The following is a 14,572-nucleotide window of genomic DNA, read 5'->3' as shown; positions in this document are numbered from 1 at the left end:
TTAGTCTTCCATCGCTTCATCCCTAAGGCACCCTGCCCCAATTCCCATGAGCTCTCCTTGTCCTCTTCCCACTTCGGTCCCTTTCTCTTATTCCGAAGACTGTAGCAGGGTCTTCCGATTCGCGCACGGGGTCCCCGCCGGTCCACTCTGGGAGTTCTCTACTCCCTGACCTGACCTAGAGGCGGAGGACTCTTCTGACGCCTCGTGGATTCCTCTTCACTCCTTGGTCCCCCCTGCCCCGCCCCTCTCACTGCGGCGAAGCTGGCCAGCCCCGGGGCAGCGGGGGAGGAGGCGGGCGGGGCCCTCCCCCCACCAACTGCCGAGGGGCTGGACTCGGCCCGCTGCTATATAAAGGCCGGGCGTCCCGGTACTGCCGCAGTGCCACCCGCCCCGTCCCGGCCCCAACATCCCGCTCCACCAGCGGCCGCACCTGCTCCAGCCATGATGAGCTTCAGCGGCGCCGACACGCTGCTGGGCGCCCCGTTCGCGTCGCTGCATGGAGGAGGTAGCCTGCACTACGCGCTGGCCCGAAAGGGCGGCGCGGGCGGAGCGCGCTCGGCCACCGGCTCGTCGAGCGGTTTCCACTCATGGTCCCGGACGTCTGTGAGCTCCGTGTCGGCCTCGCCGAGCCGCTTCCGCGGCGCGGCAGTGGCTTCGAGTACAGACTCGATAGACACGCTGAGCAACGGACCGGAGGGCTGCTTGGTGGCGGCGGTAGCGGCGCGCAACGAGAAGGAGCAGCTGCAGGTGCTGAACGACCGCTTCGCGGGCTACATTGACAAGGTGCGGCAGCTGGAGGCGCACAACCGCAGCCTGGAGGGCGAGGCGGCGGCGCTGCGGCAGCAGCAGGCGGGCCGCGCGGCTATGGGCGAGCTGTACGAGCGCGAGGTGCGCGAGATGCGCGGCGTCGTGCTTCGCCTGGGTGCGGCGCGCGGCCAGCTGCGCCTAGAGCAGGAGCACCTGCTCGAAGACATCGCGCACGTGCGCCAGCGCCTGGATGACGAGGCCCGGCAGCGCGAGGAGGCCGAGGCGGCGGCGCGCGCGCTAGCGCGCTTTGCGCAGGAGGCCGAGGCGGCGCGCCTCGATCTGCAGAAGAAGGTGCAAGCCCTTCAGGAGGAGTGCGGCTACCTGCGGCGCCACCACCAGGAAGAGGTGGACGAGCTGCTCGGTCAGATCCAGGGCTGCGGCGTCACGCAAGCGCAGGCACAGGCCGACGCGCGCGACGCCCTCAAGTGCGACGTGACGTCGGCTTTGCGTGAGATCCGCGCGCAACTCGAAGGCCACGCGGTGCAAAGCACGCTGCAGTCAGAGGAGTGGTTCCGAGGTTCGCAAGCTCGGGGCGGGGAGGGAGGTTGGGCCACCCCCTGCTGGTCCGGCAGCAAGGGGCGGGGTGGCGTGACTCTAGGTGGCGCTGGTAAACTCTGCGTGGAGGTGGCTGGACTGGAGGGTGTGATACTTAGCTTACCCATGTGCATAACCCTCAGTTAAATAACGGTTTTCCTCTGGGTCTCATGTGGGACTTCCCGCTCCACGGCTGTGACTTCACCTTTGGCTGCCCTCCTCCAAGGTCCTTAAGTTTGTCCTTTAACTCTGGGGCCCCTCTGAACTCCCCCACTATAGTTAGAAAACCCCACTCCTAGTCCCCTTTCCATCATCGGGTTCCCTCTATAGCTCTGTAGTAATCCTGGCTTCTAGTCTCAGTTGCTGGGGATTCTTTGCCCTTCAAATTAATCTGCCTTCCTTGCCCAGAGTGGCCCATCCCCCTTTCCTGCGTACTGCTGGGAACTCTAGTCTTCTGACCCCTATCAGGTTTCTCCCACTACTTACTGGAGAGGTGAGGCATTCTCACATCCTTTCTCCCCAGGGGAGACAATCGCTACAACAGATTGGTACCTGAGACTGAGGTGGCCGGTGAACCCTTTAATGTCCCAAGTCTGCCATCCTCCCCCAACTCCATGCTACTCTGCGTTAGCTAGATTGCAGCTGCAGCAGCTCTGTAGCTGTTACCAGCAGCTGCAAGTGACCTTGACCAACACTTGTACTCTCTGGTTTTCATTTATATTTAGGTTGAAAGATAAGGGTGGACCAGCTGGACTTCTTACTTTGGGAAGCTCCGTGATCCCTTTGACAAACTGTAAAACTTTGTGCGTTGTTCTTGGAAGAAGGTAGAGGGATTTCAGTGATTTCCAAATGGGTCTGTGGTCCACAGTGGGTAAGAATCCTAACCCATCGGCATGGTTTCTAAATCTTTGTCAGCACTGGTGGGGAAAGCCAGGAAGGCTAGGATTTGGATGCATGGCTTCCCCCCACCCCACTCCTCTGCTGTGGCAGTATTGTCCCCTCCCTCATTGCTGCAGCAAGGCTCTTCACAGAGCGTAACCCTCTGTTCTCTTGGGCTTTGTCCTCCATACAGACGGACCATCCTAGGCTTTTGGCCCATCCAGCTGCTAGCTTCCCTTCTTCATACCACATTCCCAACTCAGGCCCCGGGTGTCACGATCTCAGCATTCAGGATGTTCATTTTCAAGAGATATAGACTGATCTTTAGACCTCCTCTGCCCCAGGAAGGTCTGGGAACCAGCAGCCTTTTGCTTGCAGGGGCCAGGTGTGTCTGCCATTGGCTCAGGGGCTCCAGTGCCAGAATGTGCAGCTGGGTGGAGGAAGGGACAGGAGCTGGCACGTAAGCCCCAGGCTCTGCAGTGACCTTGGGCTCTGCACAACAGAAACCTGCAAGGAATGGGCTATGGCTACATGGTGGCTCACAGCACCCCTTTAAAAGTCAAAGGTTCATGAATTTGTTCACCCATAAGTTCACAGTTAAACTCTGAGTCATAAGTTTAGAGTTAAGTTAGGTTTCACATCTGAACCCCCAGCATGGCCAGCCCTTGCTGGGGATCTGAACCAGGCATTAGGACCGGTAATGGGGGCTTCCTCTCCCTTGTAGGGTTTTCAGATCCTGAGTTGGGGAGACAGTCTCACCTTTGGAGCCAGATGAACTCTAGATTTGAATCTCAGCTCTCCACTCACTAGCTGGGTGGCCTTGGGCAGTAATCATTTGCCTATCATACAAGATAGGCTGAATTAAGCATCCTAGATGGCACCCAGCACTCAGTAGGTCCTAAACTCATGTGTGTCACCTTCTGGATCTGGGCATTGGAACACATATCCAGATGTGTCTAACCCTGTGCCATCCCCTTCTCCCCCAGTGAGGCTGGACCGACTGTCAGAGGCAGCAAAAGTGAACACAGATGCCATGCGCTCAGCACAGGAGGAAATAACTGAGTACCGGCGCCAGCTGCAGGCCAGGAGCACAGAGCTGGAGGCTCTCAAAAGCACCAAGGACTCGCTGGAGAGGCAGCGCTCTGAGCTGGAAGATCGTCATCAGGCAGATATTGCATCCTACCAGGTGGGCGGGGTAGGCAGAGAGCCAGACTGCCTCACCTGGTTGGCTGACCCTGGACAAATCGTCCTTTGAGCAGGGTTGTAGTGGTCAAGACCATGGGCCTTGGTGTCAAATATACCATTATACCTAGTATTTCTTTCTAGATGTGTGATCCTGGGAAATTTATTTGCCTCTCTGAATCTGAATTCTCTCAATGAATAAAAAAACACAACACTTGCTTTGCAGCATTGTGAAGGTTAAGGAGACAGGCAAACTTTTTAAGAGCTGAGTTAAAATATTCTTAGCAGGGTTTGGTCACAAAAAAGATATTTGGTGAACAATAACCGGTGCCTGTGAGTGTGGGTAAGCTGTGGAAGGCCTTGGCCAATTCCCCGATAAAGACAATTGGCAAAAGAAAAAATACTTAAAAAAAAAAAAAAGATTTTATTTATTGATTTTACAGGGAGAGGAGAGGGTCAGGAAGCAGTGAAAAGTATCAACTCATAGTTGCTTCATTTAAGTTGCTCATCACTTGCTTGGTTGTCATATGGGCCTTGACCTGGCAATCCTAGGGTTTCAAACCGGCAATCTCAGTGTTCCAGGTTGACGCTGTATCCACTGCACCACCACAGGCCATGCATAAAACAACACTTTTAAAGAACTTACTATGCAAATAATATGTGGTGGTGATGGAAAAATTAGAAAACCAAGAAAGCAAAAATGAGACAATAAAAATCAGCTACAGTGGTTTAATTTAAGCAGTGATTAAATAGGCCTGGGAACAGGGGAGGAGCTCCAACTCATATTTAATTTCTGTGCTTCTGTGTATTGTCTCAGTTGTCAGCAACAGATGCTTCTTGAGCCCTTACTATGTGGCAGGCACTTTGAAGAATTGGGGGACAATAGGGAGTCGGAGCAGACAAGTCTCTGTTCCCACTGAGAATTTTCTAAGCTTTAGAGATCTATAGCCCTGGTCAGGTAGTTCAGTTGATTAGAGCATAGTCCTGACATGTCAAGATTGCAGGTTCAATCCCTGATCAGGGCACATACACGACTCAACCAATGAATGCATAAATAAGAGGAACAATGAATTGATGTTTCTCTCTTTGCCTTCCTCTCTCTCTAAAATCAATCAATAAAACAATTTTTTTTTTTTTTTTACAGAGACAGAGAGAGAGTCAGAGAGAGGGATAGACAGGGACAGACAGACAGGAATGGAGAGATGAGAAGCATCAATCATTAGTTTATCATTGCGCATTGCAACACCTTAATTGTTCATTGATTGCCTTCTCATACATGCCTTGACCGTGGGCCTTCAGCAGACTGAGTAACCCCTTGCTCGAGCCAGTGACCTTGGGCTCAAGCTGGTGAGCTTTTTGCTCAAACCAGATGAGCCCTCACTCAAGCTGGCGACCTCGGGGTCTCGAACCTGGGTCTTCTGCATCCCAGTCCAACGCTCTATCCACTGCACCACTGCCCGGTCAGGCAATAAAACAATTTTAATGGATACTTTTTTATTGCTTTTTAGAGAGAGAAGAAAGGAAGAGAGACACAGAGAGAGAAACATTGACTTGTTTCATTTATTCATGTTGTCATTGGTTGATTCTTCTATGTGCCCTGACTTGGGATTGAACCTCGGCATATCAGAATGACGCTCTAATCAACTGACCTACCTACCTGGCCAGGGCCAATAAATTAAAAAAAAATTTAAAAGAGAGAACTGTAAAATTCAACCATTGTCCTGCTAATCAGTGATAACCATTGTTGGAGTTTGGTGTGTTTCATTCCAGACCATTCCCCAAGTTGAAGTTATATACATAGCTGAATTTTTGCCCCACAGTTTCCATGTCCATGAATGAGGCCCCCACAGCTTTGACAGGGTGGGTATTGGCTCCCGCTGCTGGCTGGACAGGACTGCTTTGGGTTGCACAGCCCACCCCAGCTTCTCTGGTGCTGAGGGCCAGGTTTGGTTGGTACCTGATGTGTACGTGACCTCTCCTTCTCAGGAAGCTATCCAGCAGCTGGATGCTGAGCTGAGGAACACCAAGTGGGAGATGGCAGCACAGCTCCGAGAATATCAGGACCTGCTCAATGTCAAGATGGCTCTGGATATTGAGATTGCTGCTTACAGGTGAAGTGGGCCAGGGGGATTTTGGGGTGGTGGGGAGCCCTTGTATTCTTAGGAAGAGCTAAGCCTTGGGTTTCGAGCCCCCAGTGAGGCAACCTGCCTGTCTTAGAAATAAAGGTAAACTTTTTGTATTGTGGTAAAATATATGTAAGATAGAATTTGCCACTTAACCATTTTTAAATATATAGTTCCATGGCATTAAGTACGTGTACGTTGTTGTGCAACTATCGCCACCATCCATCTCCAGAACATTTTTCATCACCTCAAACTAAAACTTGTGTTCATTAAACATAACTCATCATTCTCTTTTCCTTCATTCTCCCAGCCCTGGCAACCACCACCCTACTTTCTGAGAGACAAAACTCTTGAGAGTAGCTTATTTTCATTCTGACAGTGGCTCAGAGGGTTAAAGTGCCTCACCTTCTCCCCAGATTCAGCCGGCTAGAGGCTTGCTTTGGAGAGAAAAGAGATACTTGAGTTGTCAGGAGCCTTTATAATTTTCTCTCTCCTAGAGTTTCTTAGCTTCTCGAGCATTTGTTTTCTGGGGAAATAAAATGGGAGTAATAATAATAGAACCTACGTGGGGAGCATTTGAAATCTTGTTCCCCAGCATGTCATCAGTTTGGCTTAAAATATTATTTTTTAAATTATTGACTGATTTTTAGAGAGAGAGAGAAAGTGGAGGAGAGAGAGGGAAGCATTCATTTTGTTGTTCCACTTAGTTGTGCATTTGTCAGTTGCTTTCCATATGTGCCCTGACCAGGGATTAAACCCACAACCTTGGCATTTCCGGACAGCTCTCTAACCGACTGAGATAGCCAGTCAGGGTGGCTCAGATAAACTCTTATAAAAATTCTCAAACCGCCTGACTAGGCAGTGGCGTAGTGGATAGAGCATCGGACTGGGATACGGAGGACCGGGGTTTGAGACCCTGAGGCCGCCAGCTTGAGTGTGGGCTCATCTGGTTTGAGCAACACTCACCAGCCTGGACCCAAGGTCGCTGGCTCAAGCAAGGGGTTACTCGGTCTGCTGTAGCCCCATGGTCAAGGCACATATGAGAAAGCAATCAATGAACAACTAAGGTGTCGCAACGAAAAAACTGATGATTGATGTTTCTCATCTCTCTCCGTTCCTGTCTGTCTATCCCTCTCTCTGACTCTCTCTCTGTCTCTGTAAAAAAAAAAAAAAAAAAAAAAAAAAAATCTCAAACCAACACCTGCCCTGTGGTGGTGCAGTGGTTAAAGCACTGACCTGGAATGCTGAGGTTGCCAGTTTGAAACCCCAGGCTTGCCTGGTCAAGGCACATATGAAAAGCACCTGCTGAAGGTTGATGTCTCTTGCTCCTCCTCCCTTTTCTTTCTCTCTAAAATCAAGAAATAAAATCTTTTTAAAAATTCTCAAAACAACAACAACAAACTCATGGGGTTGTTGGGAGGAGCTAATTCTATTCATGAGCTAATCTAGGTAATGCAGGTAGCACTGGGCTGCCACCGAGGAATTTCTTCAGTAAATGGTAGCCATGAGAAAGCCACGAAACCTCCCAACTTAGCAGTTTCCTGCTGAGGAGCAGACCTGACCCTGAGGCCCTGTCCCAGATGCTGTGTGCTGACCCTTCACTTCTCACTTCTTGACTCTACGCTGTAGTCCTACTACTCAAAGCCTGGCTCATGAACCAGCACAATCAGCATCATCCACAGAGCTTTTCAGAAAGATACACTCTCAGCCTCACTGCCCCACAGACCTACTGAATCCGAATCTGCATTTTAATGAAATTCCTGGGTGATTTGTACATCATTAAACTTGTAAAAGCACTAGTCTGCAGAGGTAACCCCACACTTACTCAGAGACAGGCATTCCCAGGTCTTTTTATTCATCAGCTCACTGAAACAACCCTCTGAGGTAGGTACTCTTCCGACCCCCTTTTTACCAATGAGAAAACTGAGGCTTAAAGAGTTGGAGTGGCTTGGCCAAAGTTATTTATCTAATGAGTAGCAAAGAGTAGAAACTGCTGCCATAACCCTAATCCTAAAGTCCCAAGGATGAGAATATATGGTGACAGGGAGACCCTTTGAAATTCAAATAGGAACATTCTTAGACCTCTTAAACCTCTTATCAGTGTGAGATTGTTCAGGCTCCCAACTTTCTCCTGAATAACAATAAACTGTAAATTTTGTTAATGTAGGCATTCTCTATTGAAGGGCAATTTTTCAAGGAAAAAAATTGTTTTATCTCATAAGTTACAGCTTTAGCTTCACTAAACAAGACACTGAACAGTGTCATTGGAGTGCAGATTCTGGAGGGTTCCTGGGATGATTTGCTAAGTGACTCTATTTTCGAAGTGCCCACCATTCATTCATATTCCTTCCTTTGCCGAAGTCCCTATTGTTGGACACTGTGGAACTTCAGAGGAAACAGGAAGACCTCAGAGTCATCAATCTACTCTGAGTTAATAGTAACGTGTTCCATTATCCATTCTGCAGAAAACTCCTGGAGGGTGAAGAGTGTCGGATTGGCTTTGGCCCAAGTCCCTTCTTTCCAGAAGGATTCCCCAAAATCCCTTCCACGTCCACTCACATAAAGGTCAAAAGTGAAGAGAAGATCAAGGTGGTAGAAAAGTCAGAGAAGGAAACTGTGATTGTGGAAGAACAGACAGAGGAGATACAAGTGACTGAAGAAGTGACTGAAGAGGAGGAGAAAGAGGCTAAAGAGGAGGAGGAGGAGGAGGGCAAGGAGGAGGAAGGAGGAGAAGAGGAAGAAGCAGAAGAGGGAGAAGCAGCAGCAAAGTCTCCCCCAGCGGAAGAGGACGCATCCCCAGAGAAGGAGGCCACTTCTCCCGAGAAGGAAGAGACCAAGTCACCAGCCAAGGCCAAGTCCCCAGTGAAAGAAGAAGCAAAATCGCCAGCTGAGGTGAAGTCCCCTGAGAAGGCCAAGTCCCCAGTCAAGGAAGAGGCTAAGTCCCCAGTGAAAGAGGAAGCCAAGTCTCCAAAGGATGTCAAATCCCCAGACAAGGCCAAGTCCCCAGTGAAGGAAGAAGCAAAATCACCAGCTGAGGCCAAGTCCCCAGTGAAGGAAGAAGCAAAATCACCAGCTGAGACCAAGTCCCCTGAGAAGGCCAAATCCCCAGTGAAGGAAGAAGCTGAGTCCCCTGAGAAGGCCAAGACTCTTGATGTGAAGTCCCCAGAAGCCAAGACCCCAGTGAAAGAGGAAGTTAGGTCCCCTGCAGACATCAAGTCACCTGAAAAGCCCAAAAGCCCTGGCAAGGAGGAGGTTGAGTCCCCAGAGAAGGTCAAATCTCCTGTGAAGGAGAAGGCCAAGTCTCCTGAGAAGGAGGCCTCAAAGAAGGAAGAGGCGAAGTCCCCCATGAAGGAAGAAGAGAAGCCCCAGGAGGTGAAAGTCAAAGAGCCCCCAAAGAAGGCAGAGGAAGAGAAAGCTCCAGCCACACCAAAAACTGAGGAGAAAGACAGCAAGAAAGACGAAGCTCCCAAGAAGGAGGCTCCAAAAGCTGAGGTCCAGGAGAAGAAGGAACCTGCTGTGGAGAAGCCCAAGGAATCCAAAGGTGAAGCCAAGAAAGAAGAGGCTGAAGATAAGAAAAAAGCAGTGACTCCAGAGAAGGAGGCTCCTGCCAAGGAGAAGGAAGAGGCCAAACCCAAGAAGGAACCAGAGGACACCAAGGCCAAAGAACCCAGCAAGGCAGCAGACAAGGAGCCGGAAAAGCCGAAGAAGGAAGAGATGCCAGCCGCACCCGAGAAAAAAGATGCCAAGGAAGAGAAGGCCACAGAGGCCAAGAAGCCTGAGGAGAAACCCAAACCAGAGGCCCAAGCCAAGGAAGAGCCCAGCAAGGATGCCCCCACACCCAGCAAAGCCAAGACGGAAAAGGCTGAGAAGTCCTCTAGTACAGACCAGAAAGACAGCAGGCCTCCAGAGAAGGCCACAGAAGACAAGGCCACCAAGGGGGAGAAGTAAGGTAGGGAGAAAGGGACATCCAAAGCAGCCAAAGAAACTCAGGAGGGTCTGGGAGTTCAAGGGTCGGCATAACAAATGTTCATTTTTTTACCCCCTTTTCTTTATATAAGAAGAAACTCTGCTTAGATATGGGGTTCTCCTTCACCAACAGGAATATTTCTGTTAGCAATATGTTAGCAAGGAAGGGCACTCCCCACCCTGCCCCCAACGCCCCCAACCTTCCCCAGGCGATGGACCATTATGTTATGATAGCTTATGTAGCAGAACGTGATGTATGCCGAATGCCACACATAAACACTTGACTATAAAAACTGCCCCCCTCCTTTCCAAATAAGTGCATTTATTTCCTGTATGTGCAACTGACAGATGACCGCAATAATGAATGAGCAGTTAGAAACACATTATGCTTGAGATGTCTTAACCTATTCCTGAATGCCTTCTGTTTTCCAAAGGAATGGTCTGGCCCTTGCCCAGAGCTCTATCCTGGAAGAGCTGGAGTGGGCGGGGCTGGGCACTGGCCACTGAATCATGCCAGGGCACACTTTTCCACTGGAGTCCACTTTCAATTGCTTCTGTGCAATAAAACCAAGTGCTTATGAAATGAAAATGCTGCTGTTGTTATTTATTCTTGTCCCCTGGCAGGCTGGGGGACAGCCAGGAGAGCTCTAGGTGTCACAAGACTACACAGGACTGAGTAGTCATCAGGGGTCTCTTGAGATTCTGGAACCAGTTATATGGCCTCTCTTGTATTATTTCCTGAACACAAACTATGTGCCAGGCAATGTGCCAGATGCTTTATTTTTATGATCTTGTAGACTAGTGTTTTTGAACCGCCAGTCTGTGGACCAGTGCTGGTCGGCCAGAAATTTCATGCAAATCCATGAAAGAATTAATGGTTAGACAGGAGGCCTGGAGCATGGTTCCTCAGTGTGGTTTATGGATCACCTACATCAGCATTATCTAGGAGCCTTAAGATAAGGTTTGATTCTACCCTAGACCATTGAATCAGGATCTGAGAGGCAAGCCTGGGAAAGGCCAACTCCCACTTGATTCTAATATACTCTGAATTTTGGAAAGAGGTGAGGTTCTAAAGACATTTAACAGTCTATTTGTAGAGTCTGCATATGTCCTCTTTCGTAAGGAGGAATGAGCCTTTGAATGAGGGGCCATATGTAGTTGACTCACCTGAAGTTGAAGACTACAGTCATCACTACTGGGAACCCCTTGTCAATAGTCACTTACCTGAACTCCAACATGCTTCTCCAGACATGATTTTGAAAGTTGTGTTCTTGTGGCTTTATGTGGGGTCTTTACTGTTAAGCTTTTGTGTGGTTTCCAGCTTTACGACTGTTATTAACCCTTGTTCTGTTAACACCTGTCCTGGGAATTGCTTCTTTCCCAACCCTAACCAGATAGTTCTCAGAGCCACCATGTTCTCTAATTACCCAATACCACTGGTCACTGGTAATTGTCTAAGGATGGTTACCTGACCCCAGATGAGTCAATGAAAGTCCTTTCCTGGGTTTTTTAATTTGGAACCAGTGAGAGTGGTTGGCAGTCTTCTGGATGTGGAAAAGCTGTCCGTGAGAGTGTAAGATAAATAGACAAGGTACTTTGTCAGTCATATAGATTTCTGGTCCCTGATTCTGGTGTTCCTTTCCATGGCTTGTTGGCCATTCTTTGAGACAATAAAGTCCTTTCTGCCAAAGCTCATTTGGGGCACAGCTCTGTCATTTGCAACCAGAAGAGTTCTGAATAATATAGTGACTGAAGGGAATGGTTACTATGTTAGAAGGCAAGAGGTGATGTCCAGAGAATGAGCCAAGTGCCTCCTAGAAAGTTCTTCCCAAGGTGAACTCAGCCCAAGGTCCACTTCTCATCTTCAGCAACCATTTTCGTTTATCCCAAGTTTGAATTTTTAAAAGAAGAGTGCCAAGACAGTTCAGGTAGTCACACTTAAACAAGGGGGTCCATACATGCCATTTTAGAAATGGGTTTGATGGGCTATTCAAGTTATTAAACACATCCAAGAACTCCGAAAACCTAAACATTAATTTTCTGAGCAGCTCCATCCTAGGGAAATCAGACCCCCCTATCTAGGAAATCTCCATATATCTTGTCTGAAAAAGTCATGGTTGAGTTCCCTAAATTGCATATAGCAATAACAATTATCATTTATAACCATGTTTTTACACAAATTCTTTCCAATCCACATTGGAATTTCTCAAGATAGATATTCTGTTGCCTTTTTTAATGGTGAGAAAATAGATGAGGTGAGTTGCTCAGAGTCACACAGCTAGTAAGTGATAGAACCAGGATTTATACCTAGAACTTAACTCCAGATTTCATGAATTTTCTGTAGTACCATGCCACAGAATCCAGAGAACACTACTTTGGTGGTTCAGTGGTTTAATTTTGGTCATCAAAGGACTGCTACATTGGGTCACAATTACCTCAATTTGCCTAGGATGGAATTGTTTCCAGAATGTTGGGCTTTCAGTGCTAAAACTAGGAAAGTTCTGGGCAAATGAGGATGAATTACTTTGGGAAGTCAGTTTAGCATACTTTATGATATTTCAGATGAAAAACTGATAACTTTTCCCTTGTGATTAGGATCAAGATAAAGATGCTTACTTTTCACCACTGCTATTGAACATAGTACTGGCAGTTCTAGCCAGAGCAATTAGGCAAGAAAAAGTCACAAAATACCCAGAAGAAATCAGCCCTGCTGAAACCTGGAGGGGACAGACAAGAACCTCTTCCCTTTGCTTAGCAGTGCTAGGTACCAGGCATAGTGCCAAGATACTTAATCCCCACAACCACCCTTTTTTTTTTCTTTCTTTCTAGTGAGACAGAGATGGAGAGAGACAGAGAGAGGGACAGACAGGAAGGGAGAGAGATGAGAAGCACAATTCTTCATTGTAGCACCTTAGTTGTTCATTGATTGCTTTCTCATACGTGCCTTGAGACAGTGACCCCTTGCTCAAGTCAGTGACCATAGGGTCATGTCTATGATCCCAAGCTCAATCCAGCGACCCTGCGCTCAAGTTGGTGAGCTCATGCTCAAGCTAGATAAGCCCACATTCAAGCTGGCAACCTCGGGGTTTCAAACCTGGGTCCTCTGTGTCCCAGACTGATGCTCAATTCACTGAGCCACTGCCTGGTCAGGGCCCACAACCACCCTTTGAGGAAAGTTTAATTGTTATCCTAGTGCAGATGAGGACCCCTGAGTTTTAGGGTGAGTTACACAACCTGCCCAGGGTCATACAACTGCTCAGGGGTAGAATAATCAGATGGGTCAGTCTGACACTAAGCTGTAACTCTTGCCCACCATAGTACTCCTGGTGTACATGTGTTGCTGAAATGAATAAATGGCCCAACAAGAATGCCAGCCTGAAGCTATGTTGAGCCTGAAGCTACTCTTGTGAAAAGGGAAGCCTTGAAGGCAGACAGAGCTCTAGGCTTGAACGTGGGTGGGTGGCTTGAGAACCACCTGAGCATGGACAAGTCATTGAATCCTCTGAGACTCAGTTTCTCATAGGTTAAAATAAAGAGAACATATACCTTTGGTGACCTGTTGTAAGTAAATAGGAGAGTGTATGTAAAATGTTGCTTAGCACAGAGCCTGACCCAAAATAGAGGCTTAACACCTGTCCTCATCAGAGAGGCTGCTGGGCACCATGGAAAGGACAGAGCTGGGGCCACACTGACAGGGAGGAAGTTCCTCTGGAAGTTTGGCAGCTCTGCTCCTTCCTATGAATAGGGTTTTAACTTTAGTTTCCCAAAAGTGATCAACAGGATCCCCCATAAAATAAAAAGGGTGTTTTGGATTTCATTGTAAAGTATGAAAAGGCAAGCCAGGGGAAAAAAGAAGAAAGTAGAAGACAAGAAATCAAGAATATAGCCTGATCAGTGGTGGTACAATGGATAGAGCATCGGCCTGGGACCCTGAGGTTCCAGGTTTAAAACCCAGAAGGTTGCCAGCTATAGCGCAGGCTCATCTGGCTTGAGCGCAGGCCTGCCAGCTTGAGTGCAGGGTCATAGGCTTGAGCGTGGGATCATAGACATGATCCCATTGTCACTGGTTTAAGTCCAAAGGTTGGTGACTTGAGCCCAAAGTTGCTGGCTTGAGCAAGGGATCACTGGCTCAGCTGGAGTCCCCTGGTCAAGGCACATATGAGAAGCAATGAACAATTAAGTGATACAACTATGAGTTGATGCTTATCTACTTTCCTGTCTCTTGCTTAAAATAAAAAAGAGAAAGAAGGGAAGGGAAAGGAAAGGAGAAAGGAAAGGAGGAAGGGAGGGAGGGAGGGAGAGAATCAAGAATAGGGATGGCAGCTTTAAAAAGGCAAGGAAACTGAGCTGAGTCCCTCCCAGGAACAGAACGACAGAAAGTGACTGTAGTCTGGGATGTGTCCGAGGGAAGGCAAGGCCAATTCTGGCCGAGGAAGAAGCGAGCCAGGCCCCTCCCCCTAGTCTGCCCAACCAAGGCACAAATGGCTCAGTTACGTAGCTCAAAGGGGCTGGACTGTCCTGGGCTTCTCATTAGTTTTTGTTTTAAATTTTTTTTAATTTTATTCATTTTAGAAAGGAGAAAAAGTGAGAGAGAGAGAGAGAGAGAAAGAGAGAGAGAGAGAAGGAGCAGGAAGCACCAAATCCCATATGTGCCTTGAGTGGACAAGTGCAGGGTTTTGAACCAGTAACCTCAGCGTTCCAGGTCAACGCTTTATCCACTGTGCCACCACAGTTCAGGCGCTTCTCACTAGTTTTAAGACCCCTTCCTTGAGGGCAAAGGAGTCTTTTGTTCGGCCTTCTGTTTGAAGAAAAACCTCTTCTGGAAGACGACCGACTCTGACATCCCTGCCTAGGAAACAGGGCCTCCCCCAAGCCCTCACAAGCTGTTTGCAACCTTGTCCCCGCTACGGGAGACAAGCTTTTGTGCTGAGTCAGTTTGGCTGTCTTCCAGCCAAGAACAGTGTGGAGACTGCAATGCAGGGGCCATTAAAGGAACTATTTTTAGACCCCATTTCAATCTTATTCAGCACAGGCAGTGAGACACAAGCCTGAAGGGGCCAGACCAAGGGGATGCTGGCAGG

The 14,572-nt window shown here is 48.6% G+C and overlaps 1 protein-coding gene across 1 annotated transcript; it reads left to right on the top strand.

Moving 5' to 3' along the window:
* The first annotated feature begins 374 nt into the window (after nucleotides 1-374).
* On the top strand, nucleotides 375-10,111 carry NEFH (neurofilament heavy chain). Its single transcript, XM_066370549.1, has 4 exons — nucleotides 375-1,324; nucleotides 3,207-3,406; nucleotides 5,389-5,513; nucleotides 7,991-10,111. The coding sequence occupies exons 1-4, from the start codon at nucleotides 442-444 to the stop codon at nucleotides 9,471-9,473; spliced, it is 2,691 nt and encodes an 896-aa protein (XP_066226646.1). The 5' UTR covers nucleotides 375-441; the 3' UTR covers nucleotides 9,474-10,111.
* The last annotated feature ends 4,461 nt before the right edge of the window (nucleotides 10,112-14,572 follow it).

This window comes from Saccopteryx leptura, chromosome 2 (genome assembly GCF_036850995.1).
Source record: "Saccopteryx leptura isolate mSacLep1 chromosome 2, mSacLep1_pri_phased_curated, whole genome shotgun sequence".
In the NCBI taxonomy this organism is placed as follows: domain Eukaryota; kingdom Metazoa; phylum Chordata; class Mammalia; order Chiroptera; family Emballonuridae; genus Saccopteryx; species Saccopteryx leptura.
The sequence above is the reverse complement of the archived record's forward strand: the minus strand, read 5'-3'. Positions and strand labels throughout refer to the sequence as shown.